The sequence below is a fragment of the Pristis pectinata genome, chromosome 15 (genome assembly GCF_009764475.1).
Source record: "Pristis pectinata isolate sPriPec2 chromosome 15, sPriPec2.1.pri, whole genome shotgun sequence".
NCBI classification, from domain to species: domain Eukaryota; kingdom Metazoa; phylum Chordata; class Chondrichthyes; order Rhinopristiformes; family Pristidae; genus Pristis; species Pristis pectinata.
Genome location: NC_067419.1, coordinates 10,743,123 through 10,761,512, shown reverse-complemented (window position 1 = coordinate 10,761,512; position 18,390 = coordinate 10,743,123). Strand labels below are relative to the sequence as shown.

Below are 18,390 nucleotides of genomic sequence, written 5' to 3'. Positions count from 1 at the left end.
ATTTAAAATTCTGTATACAGAGATTAGCAATTGTAAAATTCATTTGCATAGAATGTAATAGAAATACTGTTGATTATAGTGTGCGGTACTTAAAATAATGGTTCTCCTGGTGCCAACTTGAACCCATTCAATGGTAACATGAAAATATTTGTAATAAGTGCAGGAAAAGGTTTTACAATAACATATTTACTCTCTGAAATCTGCATTTCTTCAAATATAAGCAATAATTTATTTTATCTTCACAATAACCACATAATTTACCTGACTACAGCATCATATCCACTAGAGTACGAATCACTCAACCACCTACACTTTACTTGGACAATACACTTTTAATTTACAGACTAATCGTACAATACATGGCTGAACAAATGTGAAAGTTAAAAACTTGGATGTTAATAGTTTATGTTCCATGTTGCAGCAGAAGTAGTAATGTCATGTAAGAGCTAACAGCTCAAGTATGCAAAGCTATTGGGATTGGCGTCATATAGTTTTAATAACATAACCATAATACAAAAGAAACGTGTAATGATTAACAGACGTAATAAAATCAGATTCTTAAGTTACATTAGGCATAGTATAATATGAAATATGGCTCTTTTTTTTTACAAATAGTGAGATTGAAGATCATGGTATGGATGATGGGAATTTTCAATCTACAAACAAAGTTACCACATTATTAAATTTTGTAAAAGTGATCAGCAACTGCTTGTAAAAACCACGATTAGATCAGAAGCGGTCCTCGGATAGAAAAAAATGACATGCCACATTTAACGAGGCAATTGTATGCTACCTCAAATGGATAGCGTCCTTATAAAAAGTGTCCCTTTTACACAGTAGTAACTGAGAGGAAAGAATTGTAGATCCTTGTGCCGTCTGGTGACTTGGCACCGTGTGTCATTAGTTCTTGGATTGTCATCCAGTTGTCAAAGATTTTCTTGTTCCGCTTCCTCATCATTTTCCTGTGGCTCAGTTCGATGATGTTGACCTCCTTCTTGCCCTCGCCGCCGCTCTGCGGGTTCTCCCGCAGGCACTCCAAGCGGCTGCGCATCATGAACTCCCGCCGTCGCCGCTGCTCCTTGGCGCGCACCACGTGCTGCTTCCGCTCCTCCTTGCTCCAGTAGCGGCCGGTCTTCATCTCGCTCATGGCGTCGTCGTCCGTGGTCATGCCGCACCGCTCCTCCTTGATCTTCAGGGCACGCTCCTTGAGCAGGCGGTCGCGCACGGGCCGCTTTGTGATGTACCGCGTCCCGTCGCTGCGGATCTTCACTTTCCACTCCATCTTGGAGTCGGCCGTGGCCTTCTGGGGGTCCTTGCACATGCTGACCAGGCTGAGCTGGCTGTTGGCGTACTCCACCGCCGACTTCTGCTGGATGAGCTGCATGTAGCTCTGGTAGTGCCTGGCGTGGGCGGGTATGTCGACGTGCCTGTGCGGTGAGCTGTGGTACGGCGACAGGTACGGCACCCGCTGCCCGCCGCTGCCGCCTCTCTCCTGGTCTCCTGACTTGCTCCCCTCCGTCACGTTCTCCGTCTCCTCCCCGGGCACGGCGGTCTCCGGCGTCTCCGAGGAGCTGCTGACGGCGGGGCTGGCCTCCCTGGACGCAGCCTGGGCCGCGTCCGCCGAGCTCCTCAGGTTCCGCTTGTTGGTGACGCTGACGATCCGCTGCAGGGAGCTGTCCGGAGACCGGTCCACCGTCAGCGGGGTGCTGCGGCAGCTCTCTGCCGTGTTGTAGGCGCTCGAGCTGTCCTTGTCCGATTTCTCGGGGTGCTCCATGATGTCCGCCAGCTTCCCCCTCTGCGGGTCGATGCTGGTGTTGTAGTTCCTGAAGCTGCTGCCGTGGATGGACCACACGTCCCCGTACTCCTCCCTCACCTTCTGAAGCTGGTGCGCCTGCATGATGTTCTGGCACTCCAGCTCAATGTTCCTCAGCTCCTCGTTGAGCATTTCCAGCTCCCGGTCCATTACCTCTTGCTGCCTCCTGCCACACTCTATAGTGCTCGTGGAATAGTACAGGTCAAACTGGCTGCGGTTGTTCATCTTGCACTTCAGCTCCAAGAGCTCCTTGAACCTCTCGCATTCTTCGTCCTGAGTGCCAACGAAATCGGAGTCGTTGTATTCACCCGACACAAAGCTTTCGTTGCACTGCAGCTCGCTGCTGCCCAAGGTGTCCTGGCTGTAGCCCAGCTCCCGCTGGCTCTGGAGCAAGGTGCTGTTCTGCTCCTCGCCGAGGATCTCCTGCTCTGAGCTCTCGTCGTTCCTCACGCTGTCGTCTGTGCGGCCGAGCCCACTGTCCTTCTCGTGGTTATTGGAAGAGGTGGTCGCGGTGTCCGTTGTTCCGCCATCTTCTTCATGCTTTTTCTGCTTTCATTAAACCAAAATAAAAAGTTATATTCAGTCAGGTAAGTAAATGGGGCAGCTGAACATCATGACACACAAATATGGAAAATCATCCCAAGGCACTTGACAGCAGCAAGAATGTGAAAGGTTAACATGAGACGAGGTGCCAAAGAGAAGGAAAGGTGGGCTTTATAGCTAATAACACCGTGTTTGACCAATCGAGAGGGATTGTGGACCATCTTCTCAAGTTTGGCTGCAGGCAGAAGTTAGTTTCCATTTTATACTCACTTTATCATGGCATTGTAAGCTGCAATCTTAACCAAAGGTACAACAGACCAACCTCAGAGCAGACCAGTGTCAACTCCTTTTGTGATCTTTTTTGCTGCTCTTCACCTCTGACAAATCCCCTTACTAGAGTGGAGCTAATCTAAAGGACAAATGGGAAACTGTTCAGCCTATACTGTTCAGATTTTTATAAATGACTTGGATGAGGATGTGGAAGGGTGCGTTAGTAAGTTTGCTGATGATACAAAGGTTGGTGGTGTTGTGGATAGTGTAGAAGGTTGCTGTAGATTACAACAGGACAGTGATAGGATGCAGACCTGGGCTGAGAAATGGCAGATGGAGTTCAACCCGGGTAAGTGTGAAGTGATGCACTTCGGGAGGTCACATTTGAAGGCAGAATACAAGGTTAATGTCAGGACTCTCAGCAGTGTGGAGGAACAGAGGGATCTAGAGGTCCACATCCATAGATCTCTCAAGGTTGCCGCGCAGGTCGATAGGGTTGTTAAGAAGGCGTATGGTGTGTTGGCCTTCATTACTCAGGGTATTGAGTTCAAGAGCCGCAAGGTGATGTTACAGCTCTATAGAACTCTGGTAAGACCACACGGAGTAATGTGTCCAGTTCAGGTCACTTCACTATAGGAAGGACGTGGAAGCTTTAGAGAGGGTGCAGAGGAGATTTACCAGGATATTGCCTGGACTGGAGAGCATATCTTATGAAGATAGGTTGAGTGAGCTCGGGCTTTTCTCTTTGGAGGAGGAGGAGGATGAGAGGGGACTTGATGGAGGTGTACAAGATGATAAAAGGCATAGATCGAGTGGACAGTCAGAGACTTTTTCCCAGGATGACAATGGCTAACACGAGGGAACATAATTTTAAGGTGAATGGAGGAAGATACAAGGGGGATGTCAGGGTTAAGTTCTTTACACAGACAGTGGTGGGTGCGTGGAATGCACTGCCAGCAAAGGTATCTGAGGGCAGATACATTAGGGGCATTTAAGAGACTCTTAGATAGACATGAATGATAGAGAAATGGGGGGGCTCTGTGGGAGGGAAGGGTTAGATAGATCTTAGAGCAGGATAAGATGCCGGCACAACATTGTGGGCTGAAGGGCCTGGACTGTGCTGTAATGTTCTATGTTCTATACCAACTCCATAGAATCCAAGGTCACCACAAGCTCATCAAGCTGCAGTAAACATTCTTGGGAGTTGAGCTCCAAATCATCATTGACTTGTTCACTGAAGTACATGAGAAAATGGGCCTTACACTCAACATCTGCATGAGAGAAGTGCCCTGCCAATCGGTCTCCACTGTACTCTTACAACAGGGCTTGTTCTTCTGAGTTTACAGCCAAAATATGTTTGTGCAGAGAGAGAGATCTACCCCATATCTAACCTGTGCTGTTTGATTCAGACACTGGACCTACTGAAATTAAAAGTTTTCCAGCTTGGAGTTACCCATGGAATAAATTTTACTGGAAAGGAAAAACAGTAGGTCCTTCACAATAAAATTACCATTGTGAATTGACAAGAGCATGTTAACAATTTGCCCTGTTGAGAATGATTCAGATGTTGAGTTAATGGGACTGTCAGAAGCATGTTGATCTGAAGGACAGCAATATTGTTAAAATGAATGGTGCCTTGAGTTGTTTTACTGTAAATAACTCAATTGTTGGCACTTAAATGACATCAAGACGTGAACGACATTGCTACACCCCCAACCTCAGGATGTCTCTAAGTCCTTTACAACCAATGAACTACTTCCTAAAATGCAAATCACAATTGTGACACAGGAAAGGAGGCAGCCAATCTACACAGAGTAAGCTCACACAAGCACAATATCTTACCTGCTCGAGACCAGTGGCTGTAAACTGCATCGCTTGATTGTGTTGCTCTTCCAACATGTCCATGTGTAGCTCATCAAGAAAATCATTTCGATCATCATCCAGCCAACCCTCATCCAACTGATAAAGGAGCAAGGAGTTAGGATATAACAAGAAATCATAAACCTGAGTACAAATAGTTGTCTAACTCCCTGCACGGTTTAGAATGTTGCTATCCACAAATTCTGATGGATCTGTCATATTTTGGACTGCATTACGTAATTCCATCTTTGTCCATCAGAGGGACCTTTGCATGGTTTCAACATTTTTGGTCATTTGCTGTCTACTCAAGTTGATGTGTGAATCCCACATCAAAGGATGAGAAGGAAAAGGCAGCCATGTTGTTATGAAGAAGTGACAATCATTTGATTTTATCCAGAATTACAAATCCACCACTAATGTTGAATGTAAATGCAGCTGGAACAGAAAGGTGCTGTGGGAAACGGATTTCCAAAAGGTGTATTTCACAGGAGGCTTGTTGGTTTAATACGTAGCAGCAAGAGTGAAATTGGTTGACGTATGGGAAACACAGAGGTTAGGTAAAAAGTGTTGCTCAGACTGGAGGGGAGTTACAAGCAACATGCTGGGTCTATTTTTGTTCTCAGTGGAAAGGATAAATTGGATGGGCATGAGGACTTTGAACTATGTCATAGGATGGAGAGTTCAGATGAGAAAGGTAGTTTGAATGAGAATTACATAGCGTAAAGCAGTTGCACACCAGCTACCACATGGATGTGACACAGCAAGGTCTTTTTCCAATGGCAAGCAGATCCAAGCCAACTGGAGAACAGGCTCTGCAGCACAGATTTACCAAAATCACACACAAGAGGCAGGCATGCACGGCCCAGAGACACATAAATTACAAAAGATTAAAATGTACACCATTTAAGGCAGGAGGGGAGATAAGAATCTATGGCCAAAACAGTAAGAGCTACATGAAGTATGGAACTAAAACTTGCATGGAATATAAAGATGAACAAAAAGAATTTACATTTTATCTGGAAAAAAGAGGGTGGTTTAGAGCTAAGTTGAGGATGAGATTGTAAAGGAAACAGTGGACAAATAGTGGAAGTAAGCAAATGGTGGGGACAGCTTAAATAATGACTCTGTTTCTCTATTTACATTCGTGGAAGAAGATGGATGCCCTTTCTGGGCAGCCCAAAGAAACAAATACTGAATTGAGGTGGGGCAGTGGATACAAAAATATGAAAGTAGGCAGGTTGATGATGATGAAGAAAGGCATAAAGAGCCTCCAGGACCCGGAGACTCCATCACAAGGTTTCAAAAAATTGATGAGAACATTGCAAATACCTAAATTATGATCCTTTTCAAAAGCAGTGGAGGTCCAAAGAGACTCAGGGGTCCATGTGCATTATTAAATGTCAGTGACAGATACAGAAAATAATCAGAAAGGCTAATGGAACACTGGTCCTTACACCCAGAGAACAAGAATATAAGTGGTTACAAATTGCTTTACAGGAGCCCTGCTCAAACTATCTCGAGTGCACTGTTCAGATCTGCTATTTACACAGTCCAAAAGATGTATTGGCCTTGGAGTGAGTGCAAGGTAATACACCTGGGTTTTCTGGAGCCAATTTATAAGGAGTAATTACACAAACCAGGATTCTATTTTCTGGAATTTAGGTGATTTGATAGAAACGCAAGCACGATGTCTGCTGCTTTAGGAATCCAGGAGTAGGGGATCTAATATGATAGTTTTTCCAGAGGGAAGTCGTGAAACATTTCCACACACAAAGCCCAGTCCAAGTTTGTGACTCCCTTTTGCCAGTGGAAGTTACTGGCCCAATGAGTTACTTCAAATCTAAGGCTGATGAATCTTTGATTAACCAAAGAGGTATTAAGGGATTTGCACCTATGGCTTACGAAGTCAGGTCACAGATCAATCATGACCTCAACAGGTGGCAGAGCAGGCTCATGGGACTGAATTCCCATCGCCAGTGGACTTGAGAAAACAGGACATTGTCTTAAATGTTTCCAAACGGTGGAAAGGAATGGTTTGCTTGACAAGTAGTGAGGTCATCTGTAACAGGCTTCAGTTTGCCAGAATGGGCAGATTTATTGTGGAAACTTAGAGTGAATAAATAAAATGTACACCAACTGTAAAAGGCACTGAGGAATGACTAGAGGACTTATTGGGATTTGAATATATTCCCTGAAAATATGAGTACTGGGGAATAATGCCAGAATAAATGGCAATAGCATTGTGGATTTAATAAAAAGATACAGTGCAGATGTAACAATGAATTTTTGCACTGCAGTGCAGAGAATATTTAGTTTTGAACAACCCTGTGTATACGACATTATTAGGAATGAACATGATGCCAGGATTAGGGAACTGTGCAATGGGGAATGACTTAAATTATTGGGACTATTTCTGTAGGAGCAGATTGAATGAATGTTTTTATTCCAAGTTGAAACAGAATGTTCGAGGAAGGCATATTTCTACTGGTTGGAGCATCAGTGACAAGGGCTCATCAATTTTAAAATGTCACAGAGGGGTTCAGAGAAATTTCTATGTGTCGTGGCTGTCAGGGCATGCTATTGTTTGCTACTGGGATGTGAGCGTTGATTCATTTAATTGAAAACTGGATAAATTTTTGAAGCATACAGCTACGAGGAGAGTGAGGGTGAGTGGTTGCAGTCTATTCTACCAAACAGCCATGTAGCTTGTTGGCACTCTCCCACACTATAAACAAGTTCAGTTGGAAATATGCACAGAGAGTGCTCAAGAAAAGTCTTTGACTATTTATCAACCTGCCTTTATCAGATCCAATACCTGCTTCTTCATTCATGTGATTTACTGGCCAAAGGTTCAACAGGGCTGGGATTCACAAATACTGAATCCAGTGGAAAAAGAATGCAGTGCAAAGCAAAACGTTTTCAATCGAAGCAGCTCCATTTTACCACTTGCATTGTCCCAACATGGGATCTTAAAGTAAAAGGTAAGAAGTGCTAGTGGGTGTTAAATATCACAGAACCTGGAGGGTAAACTTTGTTTACTGAGAGAGACAGTTACAGCTAAAAGGAAATAACCTGTTAGGACCTTCAAAAAGTTACTTGCAGCAGCAATAAGGGAGTTGGGAAGGAGGGGAGATTAATGGGATGGGGGAGTGTGAAAGAGGGAAATTGAGGAAACGAGCTGGCAGGGAAGTAATGTGTAACAAAGAAGTTCTCAAGGAATGAAGGCAGATTCGAGGTACTTCTAGTGTAGGCTTAATCACAATTGTCAACTGTGAGAGATTCCATCATCACAGCTAGCCACTGCCTTTGGGGATCACAGGGAAATACCCAACTTCAAAGCTCCCTCTCTTTGCCGTGTGATTGCAGGTTCAAGCCCTCTCCACAGACTTCACATTATCTAGCCTGACACTTCAGCGTAGTACTCGGGGAAAGTTGCAACATTAGAAGTGCTACCAGAAGTGGAAATTGTAAATTTCTCCTGGGCAGTATCCGTGCCTCAACTAATGCTGCTGAAAGCAGATTACTTTGGCCATTTATTTCATTAATTGTTCTGGGATCTTGTGTTCAAGTATGTTGTATTTATCTGAACTTCAAATCTAAAGTACTTGATCATGAAAATTTTAAAGATGTGAAAGATGTGTTTTTCTCCATCAATCAGTGGTTACCTGAATCTCAGGTCGCGCAACTAGCAGTAGAATATTTCTGCTTTCCTCACTGGAGAGCAATGCCACTGCCCCTTCCCGGTCTTGGACATCCTTGCCATTTATCTACAAGGAGGAAGAGATCAAAACAAAAAGCATATAATTTATTTTCACCACATCAACTCTGAATGTAGTAAAAAGCAAATTACAGTTCATTTGTATTAAGAATTGACATGGTCATTCACACAAAAGACTCCACTTGGGGATCACAGCAGTAAGTGCTGTCACTCAATTATGTGCTTACTGCAGAAGTTGTTATCGATCGGCAAAGGAAGCTGGACATAACAGAAAGCTGAAATGTTCATAAATGTCCAACATGTGCCTCAGCAACATACATCCAGGAACACAATTACCTGGCAGATGACAGATGACGTCCATCTTTTTTCTCTTCAGAGTAATGGAAGTGTCAGTCAGAGATAATAGTGCTGGAGCTAGAATCAGTCAACCTCCACACTGGTGGGGGATGCAATTAGAAACAACACAGCATTACCTCGTAACACCTCACAGGCTCACTGCTGGCTTCTCTTTCACAAAAACACTTTGAATCAATTGAGAAGTTGTCAGTGGATTTAAAATTTCCTCCTTTGAGGGCTAATTGTGGTGCGGACAATAGGAGTTACTTATTTACGGCTGCAGGTTATGCAAGTGAGCTGTAAATAAATATTTAGAAAAGGAGGAATGGTCTGAAGGTGTTCCTAGAACAAGGAATAAGGCATCGCGATTTATTAAACTGCCTCTCTTTGGAGCGCCAGAGACACCAATGTAACACATGCAGCCTGATAATCCAGTTTTCTAATGCTGACATTAGATCTGTCTGACCAAGCTCCCTTCCCTCCATTCACCTGAAAAGAGAACTCTTATCAGTGCAATTAACACTGGGCACAAGTGTTTTCCAGATTCAATGGCTTGTCCCACACTCAAATCTATTAAAAGGTTGCACATTATTTCATTCTTGAGCCTGTCACTGCATCTTTTAATAAGATCTTGACTCCAGTAAATACACTCTGTGCTTTACATCTCCAGCACTGAAGAAAGTCAGATTTGTGGTTCCCCCCAATTATAATAAGGTAACACCACAGCAAATATTCTGGTCCATGAACTTCACCTTCTCCAAAGCCTTCAGCTGCATAGACTTTTAAACCTCACCTTGAAGAATCTGTATTATATTTTTCAGTACATGTACGCATTCTGGTAGATGTGCTTTGTATGAACAAACAATGTAAGCTTCTCACTGTCAGAAATAGCAAAGTGAACCTGAGCATATTGCGTATACATCACAAGGTTGCCATTTGGCTTTCTCATGACATTTCTTTGACTGAAGACTGGCTTGATAACTCATGCCCTTTACATTTGTTTAGCAGGAAACAATGCCGACTTACTCTGCAGTCAAGAGATTTATGGTCTCACAATGTTTTGTCGAAGTGAGGAAACTCTTCCTGCCAGTTTAAGTGCCACATGCAAAGTTCCAACTCATGGGAATAATAAAGAAAAATTATTTCTTTTGAAAGGCTAGTTTGCCTCTGCAGCTTTTCCATTCTTAACATTTCCGGCCAATGAGTTAGTAAATGAATAACAACAAAATTCCCAGGGCATTCTCCCTCTGAGACACAATTACAAACCATGGTCAAAAAATACATTGGGCAACCTTTAACTTCCAGGCTCAGAGGAACATCAATTGCTGCACCAACATGATGTTAAAGACACCATCTCTCATCAAACCCCTGAATGACTTCACCCAATTTCATTGGATCAAAGACCTTTGCTAACAGCAGAAAAAGGGAGTTTATCCCATCATTGGGTCAAACTCAGGTCTCAGTTTCTCAATGAGATTGGATGATCATGTCAGACTTGACGACAGTTCTGAGTCACACAAGTGAGTCAAACGTGAAAGTACTGCCCAACACATCAGCAATTTAGAAAAATATATCACTGTATAACCCCAGCTTTAAAAACATACCACTTCATTCTGAGAAGTAACAGATCAGTCTGACCATCATCACACTTTTAAAGTGTTCATTCTCTTCTTGCATGAAAATCCAGCAACATGTACAAGACATTTGTACAGGTTCATGGATAGGAAAGGCTTAGAGTCATATGGGCCAAATGCAGGCAAATGGGACGGTCAGAAAGACATATTGGTCGGCATGGATGAGTTGGGCCAAAGGGCCTGTTTCCGTGCTGTATAACTCTATGAATCTATAAGTGATCTAGATTTTTATGTGTAATGTCGTTAAATATGCAAAATAATCCAAGGTGCTTCACACTGAGCCATACATCAGGATGGATAGCCAAAAACTTCAACAAGGAGTAAAGCTCTGAAAGCTTCTAGAAAGGCAGGGTGGAGTGAATACAGGGAGTGATGGGGTAGAATTCCAGACTTGGGGACAATGTTGTGGTCAACAACAGTGATCAAATCTACAGACAATACTTGAGCTGGAACTGGAGGACAGCAATAATCTTCAAAGTTGGAAGGCTTGATGAAGGGAGGTCGAAAATTATAAAAATGAAGCTGGTGCAGGACCAAGGACCAATGTGGGATCACAAGTACAATGCTGATGGGTGGAGGCATTGGTTTGAGTTGGAATACCGACAGCAAACAACTTAAGGTCAATGAAACTGAAAGGAAACTGAAATAACAGCTTCATTCATACCGCAAAGAAAGCCACTCGGACTTGATCAGTTCACTAAATGGCAGATAAACAACATCACAAGAGGCAAGGCTCAGCTCCCACTGTCAGGCCAACAACATTTTCATTTTCTTTGTTCCTTCACACTCCTAAAAACCTTTCAATGGTGTAAAGTGCTTCCTTCCAGCAGCCCTCCTTAAATCAAGTGGTGTTGCCTGTATAAATGAGAGTTCAAATCAACTGGCAACAACAGCTTTTGTGCCACATTCTTGAGAAGCCATCAGAGATTATGCAGAAAATATTAGGTCACAAAGCACAGAAAGAACCCACCATGCCCATGCTGATTTAGGATCGGGGGAGAATGTTCAGACAGCACTGGAGATCACTATTGAACCAGGTTCACTTGAGTTATGAGGCAGCAGCTCTACCACTGCGCCTGTGTTTCAGCCAAATAACTTCAAGGACCCACATGCATTCTTAACAGTTTTCTCCCACTTATTCCGATCCAGAAATTTGTAAGTATGAACTCCCATATCTTAATTCCATTACTCATTGTAAAATTGGACCATTTAGATTAAAGTGGTTTTCCTCAGTCTTCCTCCGAAATTGAATTACTTCACTCTTCTCTGCATGAGATTTCATTTGCTGCACACTGGTACATTCCAGGCAAAGTCTGCTATGATTTTCCACATTTCTAAATTTTACACCATCTGCAAACTTTGAAATCATGCCCCTTACGCTCAGGTCTAGGTCATGAATAGACATCAAAGGGACGAGCGGTCCCAATTCTAGTCCCAGTGGGACGCCATTATAAACCTTCCCTGTCTGCAGCATCTGGTCGGGTCGCTCCGTGACACCCATGGCGGAGATAAAAAAGGACCATAAACAAAACTGAAAGAACTGCCTGATAACTCTGCAGACATTATAAAAAGATTTCCTTATGTGTAGCTATATTGCTTTGGCAAGCAATTTAACGCTGGCATGCAAACAAAGGGCTGTATAAAGAATGGAAAGCCAGTGGTCTTCTAAGCAGCTTCCTTTACGATAACATATTTTTGAAAAGTCCGTTTTCTTGTGTCCTTGCTTCTGCCAAACTGGAATGCTCTCCAGCAGGGTCCAGTCCGAGTGTTGCCATGACAACAACAACGCGTGACTAGCCCAAGGCATGGTGTGACACCAGCTGTGGGGTTGCATTCATCGCATGCAACCTGTACCGAGCCCAACTTGAATTAGCTCCCCTCTCAGCTCATCTCCCAAGTGCATCTTTGGAGTTAGTTGCACATCTAAGGCCTGTTTCATTCATGTTGCAATAAGCCTGCTGCTCCTGTCGCAGCTGGTGTGTCAGCGTCTCAAACATCTCCGTCCATGTTTACCTGCACAATCCGATCTCCTTCCCTGATGCGCCCGTCTTTGGCAGCAATGCTATTCGGGTCAACCTACAGAGATAAAATACGTTGAAGGTTAGGCTATGGGGTGACTAATATTACATTCTTCAGTAACTAAACATTGTTAAAAGCAGAGAAGTGGAATTCAGTGTAGATCAACCATGACCTAGTTGAATAGCAACAATCAGTATCCACTCTAGGCCCACAGATTTCCACAGGTATCTTGACGACATCCCGTCCCCTCTGCTTCCTGCAAGGACTCCATTTCATTCTCCCTGTTTGTCTGGCCTCATCAAATCTGTTCTACATGCCAGTGCCATCCATTTTTCCTAACCCTGGTGTCCCCTCCACCATAGTTGACAGGGCTCTCAAACATGTCGTCTCCACTTCCTGCACTTCTGCTTTCACCGTCCCCTCCTTCCTCCTGCAGCAGCCTCACTTTGCAGCCCACCAGCTTCTACGTCCAACAGACACCTCCAACATTGATGCCACAACTTGACACATCTTCTACTCCTCTCGGTATTCCAAAGGGTCCATTTCCACTGGGATGCACTGGTACAGTCTTCTATCTTCACCAATGCCCACTTGCCCTTCTTATACAACACCAGCCCTTTTACCTCTTCCCTTCTGGCCATCCAGGGACCCAAATGGTCCTTCCAGTCGGAGCAACAATTCCCTTGCACTTCATCCAATTTAGTGTATTACATTCAGTGCTTGTGATGTGGTCTCCCCTACACTGGGGAAACCAAATGCAGATTGAGTGACCACATCGCAGAGCATCTCCGTTCAGTCCACAAGAATGGCCTTGACCCCGTCATTTTAATTCTTCATCCCACTCTGTCTTTGGGCACCTACACTGTTCCAACGTGAGCTTGAGGAACAGCACACCTCTGTGCTTTGAAGCCTCCAGAATTAACACTGAATTCAACATTTTCAGAGTCTTTCCAGCCAGGATCTCACATTTCTGGCACTCAAGAGCTTTTCTCCCCAGCCTTCTCCTCTTCTGGTAGTTCAGAGAGCGTCTCCCACTTACTTCTCCTCCGGAAACATCTTCTGTTGTTCACCACCCTTCACTGCCCTCTCTCAGCCAGCACCACTTGTATCACTCAGCCTCTCCTGCCTTCCACCCAATCACATTCTTCCTCTTTTTTTGTTACAGATTCATAGAGTTATGCAGCATGGAAAAAGGCCCTTCAGCCCAACTGGTCCATGCCAATCTACACTAATGCTATTTGAGTTTGGCCCATATTCCTCTAAACCTTTCCTATCCATGTACCTGTCCAAATGTTGTTTTCGAACTGTGATTGTACCAGCCTCTAACACTTCCTCTGGCAGCTCGCTCCAGAAACCCACCACCCTCTGGGTGGAAAAACCTGCCCTTCAGATCGCCTTTAAATCTTTCCCCTCTCACTTTAAACCTATGTCCTCTAGTGTTAGACTCCCCTACTCTGGGAAAAAGGCTGTGACTATCGACCCTATCCATCTCCCTCATAATTTTATAAACCTCAATAAGGTCACCCCTTGGCTGCCTTCGCTCCAGGGACAACAATCCCAGCCTATCCAATCTCTCCTTATAACTCAAGCCCTCCAGTCCAGGCAACATTCCCGTGAATCTTTTCTGCGGTCTTTCAAGCTTATTTACATCCTTCCTATAGTGAGGTAGCGAGGTGACCAGAACTGCACACAATACTCCAAATGCAGTCTAATCAACTGTTGTCCTCTCAACCCCTCCTCCAGCTTTTCTCTGCAATTTGAATCTTGTAATTTCTCCAATTTTTCCAAGATCAACAACATGAGAAACTTACTTTCTCTACATTGCTGCCCAACCTGCTGAGCATTTCAAGCAGTTTCCATTTTATTTCAGGTTTCCAGCATCTGCAGTATTTTGACTTCAGATTTTCCCTTGATAACCACATTTGAGAAGAGACAGGCTTGGGGATCAGGGAGGGAATTTTTTTTTTGAGATTTCTGTTCCCAGAAAGAAAAGTGGGTCAATCTCGTGTGCCTTAATAGCCAGCTGATAATTGGCATTGTCAGATGGTGGGCAAAACATCGGAAATGGTATCTTGGCAACTCCAGGAACAAGGAAACACCACCAAATGCTCAGGACATAATATATGCAATGGAGTTCTCAGATAGCACTGCTGTCTTTCTTTGTAATCTAGGGTCATGGACCCACTAGTCTGAATGATGCTGGACTTCCCCAGAATGCATATGAATTTGTGCACAGTTAGGACCATGACAGGATCCACAGAAAGAGAACACTTCTTCAAAATGAAACTGCATGGAATCTGCAGCTAGCTGAGCTGATCAAGCCTCACCCATTGGAAAGACGGTTCAACTGCAGACACTTTAAAGAAAAGTGCTGTTCAAAAATGTTGCCGAGCGCTAGAGGACCTGCAGTCCAAGCATGCATCTAAACCTCACTTATTGAGAAAGGACCATGCACCAAAGATACCATTTAATTTCTGTACTTTGACATTCATAACCTGGGGCTGGAGACTAATAAAAGATTTGTTCTCTGAGACTACAGAGGCTTAATCAAAACATCACCCCCAATGTATTCCATGCTTTACTTACCATACTGCCGCTTCTAAACCAGCAGCAAACGATTTCAAATCTCACCGATGTACAATCACAGCAGCCAAATACTCCGCAGAATTTAGGGAAGGAAAATTTATACCATTTTGTTATCTGCCTCATGAGATAAGCAACAAAGAAGGAATTTTAAGAAGGGGCTATGGGTTTAGATGATCAGATGATCCGTGGCATTCATGATTCATGGGTGCTCCCATCTAATACTAGTTCTTGTTATTGTGTGTTGCAGAATTTGGAATACAAATTATACTCTATCAAAGTCAACATTGTGCAGAGCTGAGTGATGACCCTGTAACTGAGGGACACTTCTATCTATCACCTTTGGCACGATTGCTATCTTCAACTATTCGTTTCTCTCATTTTACCGTTGGATTCTTGTTCAAACCAGCTATTACTCTGTAATGGAGGCCTTTTTATCTCATTTATGATTACTTTTTGATAACCTATTGCCAAACACTCTTCACAATTTTGTTTCCTAACGACTGTAATCTTTGAATCCCACCTTCACAACATTAGAGACTTCCTTTCCTTCAAGAAGCCAGTCAAATAGGTTCAGGGCTTTCAATTCGCACAATCTCACAATCTCGCCAAAACAGCCAGTGCAATTTCAGGACCAGTGTTAGAGTAACAGCACCTCTATTGCTGCCTGAAAGCAATGAAAGAGAACCTTCAGCAAAGGGACTGCAGTGCTTCAAGCAGGCTCTCAACAGTGTCTTATCAGTGTGGATGGACAGCATCGCAAAAGGGGACCTTGAGAATCTTGGGCATACCTCAGACTATACCTCTTAATTGTTAATACTCTGTCCAACCTACAGCATTTCCTAAATGGCCTATGAATTGAACTGCATTATTGCCCTGGATTAATACAGTTGCTGCTCGATGAGAGCTTTGTGTAAGAGCACACCATATGTGTGTCGTCAACTCAATTTTTATCATTTAATTCTTTTTCCCCTCTGACAATGCTCAGTAATTAAGATCTACCACTGAAACACTTGCTTAAGATAAACAGGCTGCAATAATCATATTACTCGGGCAATGCAATTTACCACAGCAATTAGAAGTGACAATGCTTGGCGCACTGCCAATCCACAAGTCAGGGCCATTAAATGTCATTGTTGGCTCGTGTCTTTCCACAGTAACTTACCTCGCTGACATAGATCCCGCTATCATCTTCATCGTCGTCTGTTCTGTAGCAGACCGTCAAGCCCAACTTCTCCTGGCTGCTGATGCGGCAGAGTTCAACCTCCTGAAGAACACAAACGCATCGTCCCAAATTGTTAGTTATGTTTCTTTTGATTGTCCTGCATGGTTTCCACTTCCAAAACACTGCAGGTTTGGCAAAATACGTTGCTCTCCAACAAACACAAATCCAATAAAAATCAAACTTCATCTCATGGTGTCAGCTGACCATTTTTACACATTTTAGTAGGAAATCCTCTGATATGTCAACGATAGTTGTTGCTTGCAATAATTGGCACAAGCTGGTCCCATTAGTGAGGTACTTCTACTAGACAGGGACATGTCTAAACACTGATGTTAAAGAGCATCATTTGGTAAACTATAAATTCAGATTGAGAGGCGAGCTCCACAACTACACTGGAGAAATTCAACATATGAACAGACCCAGTGTGGCAACTGTGCAAGAGGGAGGCATTTTTGGGAGAAATAAAAACTCTCTGTCAATGCTAAAACTTACTCCACTGCAGTTATGACCAAACAATGGAATGTTTTAAATGTACTGCAAATTTTGTCAAATTACATGCACATGCAGGGATGCGGCATGAGCAGAAAGCACCACCCAACAAGATTATGAGTAAAGTCACAGAAAGGATTGAAGGGCAAGGATAGTGATTCCACCTAAAACATAATGGAGCAACTGCTCCCTCACACACCAGAATCTTCTGTAAAGTAATAAAACAACTGTTTATTCCTTCGGCAGACACACAGGGTGAAGCTTCCCATCTCACCCATTAGAACAAACACAAAAGCACCAGAAACTCCAGTCTAGCATGCACCTGCTCAGCGATCAGTTCTACTAATAACCTCGAGGAGGAAACAAAATGTTAGGTTTTCAGGTTTGTCTATGATGTGAAGACTGGCAGAAGGGCATGATGTGATGAGGACTCTGCAAAGGGATATAAATGGATTGAGTGACTGGGTGGAAACCTGGCAAATGGAATTTAACACAGTGAAGTGTGAGGCCATGCACTTTGGTAAGAGGAATCAAAAGGTGGGTTATTATCTAAATGGAGAGAGACTGCAAACGAGTGAAGGCCAGAAGGATCTAGCTGCGCCAGAGCATGAATCACAAAAAAGTTAGCAGGCAGGTCCAACAAATGGTTAAAAAGGCAAAAGGTATTTTGGCCTTCGTTGTGAAGGCATTGGAGTTTAAGAATAGGGAGGTCTTGTATCAAGTGTTGGTGAGGCCAGACCTGGAAATAATGTGGACACTTTTGCTGCCCTTACCTAAAAAAAGGATATAGTTGCATTGGAGATGGTTGAAAGGAGATTCACCAGGCTAATTCCTGGGATTGTCCTGTCACGAGAGGCCGGACAGTTTGGGTCTGTATACCTTGGAGTTTAGAAAAATGAGCGGTGAACTTATTCAAACATACAAGATCTTAAGGAGGCTTGAAAGCGTAGCTATTGAGATGTTTTCACTGGTGGGTGAGTTACAAACAAGGGGACATAGCTGTTCTTGCATTATTTGAGGGGGAATGACAGGGTGGATGATAAGACAATGTTTTCTTTGGAGGCACAGGGAAACTAGGGGGCATAGTTTCAGGATAAGGGATCGTCCACTTCAGAAGGAGATAAGGTGGAACTTCTCTGTGAATCCTCTAACCCAGAGAGCTGTGGAGATGGGGTCACTGAATAAATACAAATCAGAAATTAACAGACATTAAACCAGATGGGAGCTAAGAGATATGGGGAGCGTGGGAAAGTGATGGTGAGGAAAAGACTGGATCAGCGTGAAGTTACTGAATGGCAGAACAGGTTTGAGGGACCAACTGTCCCACACCTGCTCCTGTTTTGTTTATTCTTATGTGCCAGATTGAGTGTGATCCAGTTCATTAATTATGCAATGAATTAGAGTGCAAGCCTCAGATCTCACATCCTGTCCTATCCCACCGTATGCAAAATACAGTCATGGAGCGTTGTTTCAAACACTGCAGTTGGGATTGGGAACCCCAGCAGATAGGAGAGGTGAGCCAGGTGAACCATAGGCAACACGAAACCGTGAGACGGAAAGGTCAACTGCTGGTACATGTCTACAGTCAGCGTGCACTCCGCCTACAGTCAGCGCACACTTGGTCATGTTCCAGACCACCAGCAATTTACTTTCAATAACAGAGCTCTTGCTCGTATTGACACACACAGAGCTCTCTGGCTGCTCTCCAGCTCAAACTACTTGCATTACCTAAAAAAGAGGAATTTATCCGAGTATAGTCACAGAGTCTTACATTATTGAAACAGGCCCTTCGGCCCAACTCGTCCATGCCGACTGATTTGCCCAGTGAGCTAGTCCCATCTGCCCACGTTTGGCCCAAATCCCTCTGAACCTCTCCTATCCATGTACTTATCTAGATAGC

General features: G+C 43.7%; 1 protein-coding gene across 5 annotated transcripts in view; it reads right to left on the bottom strand.

The window, feature by feature from the left end:
• Positions 1-243: 243 nt before the first annotated feature.
• The window catches only part of LOC127578407 (PDZ domain-containing RING finger protein 4-like), a 456,056-nt gene continuing 437,909 nt past the window's right edge, over positions 244-18,390 (bottom strand). For 3 of the 5 annotated variants that reach the window (XM_052030403.1, XM_052030405.1, XM_052030406.1), the window contains 5 exons: positions 15,942-16,043; positions 12,188-12,250; positions 8,152-8,253; positions 4,469-4,585; positions 244-2,362 (listed from right to left, as the gene is read on the bottom strand). In XM_052030403.1, the coding sequence (XP_051886363.1) occupies positions 830-2,362; positions 4,469-4,585; positions 8,152-8,253; positions 12,188-12,250; positions 15,942-16,043 (1,917 nt within the window). In that variant the 3' untranslated portion in view covers positions 244-829. The remainder of the gene's footprint in view (positions 2,363-4,468; positions 4,586-8,151; positions 8,254-12,187; positions 12,251-15,941; positions 16,044-18,390) is intronic. The other 2 variants (XM_052030404.1, XM_052030408.1) reach the window with 1 other exon arrangement.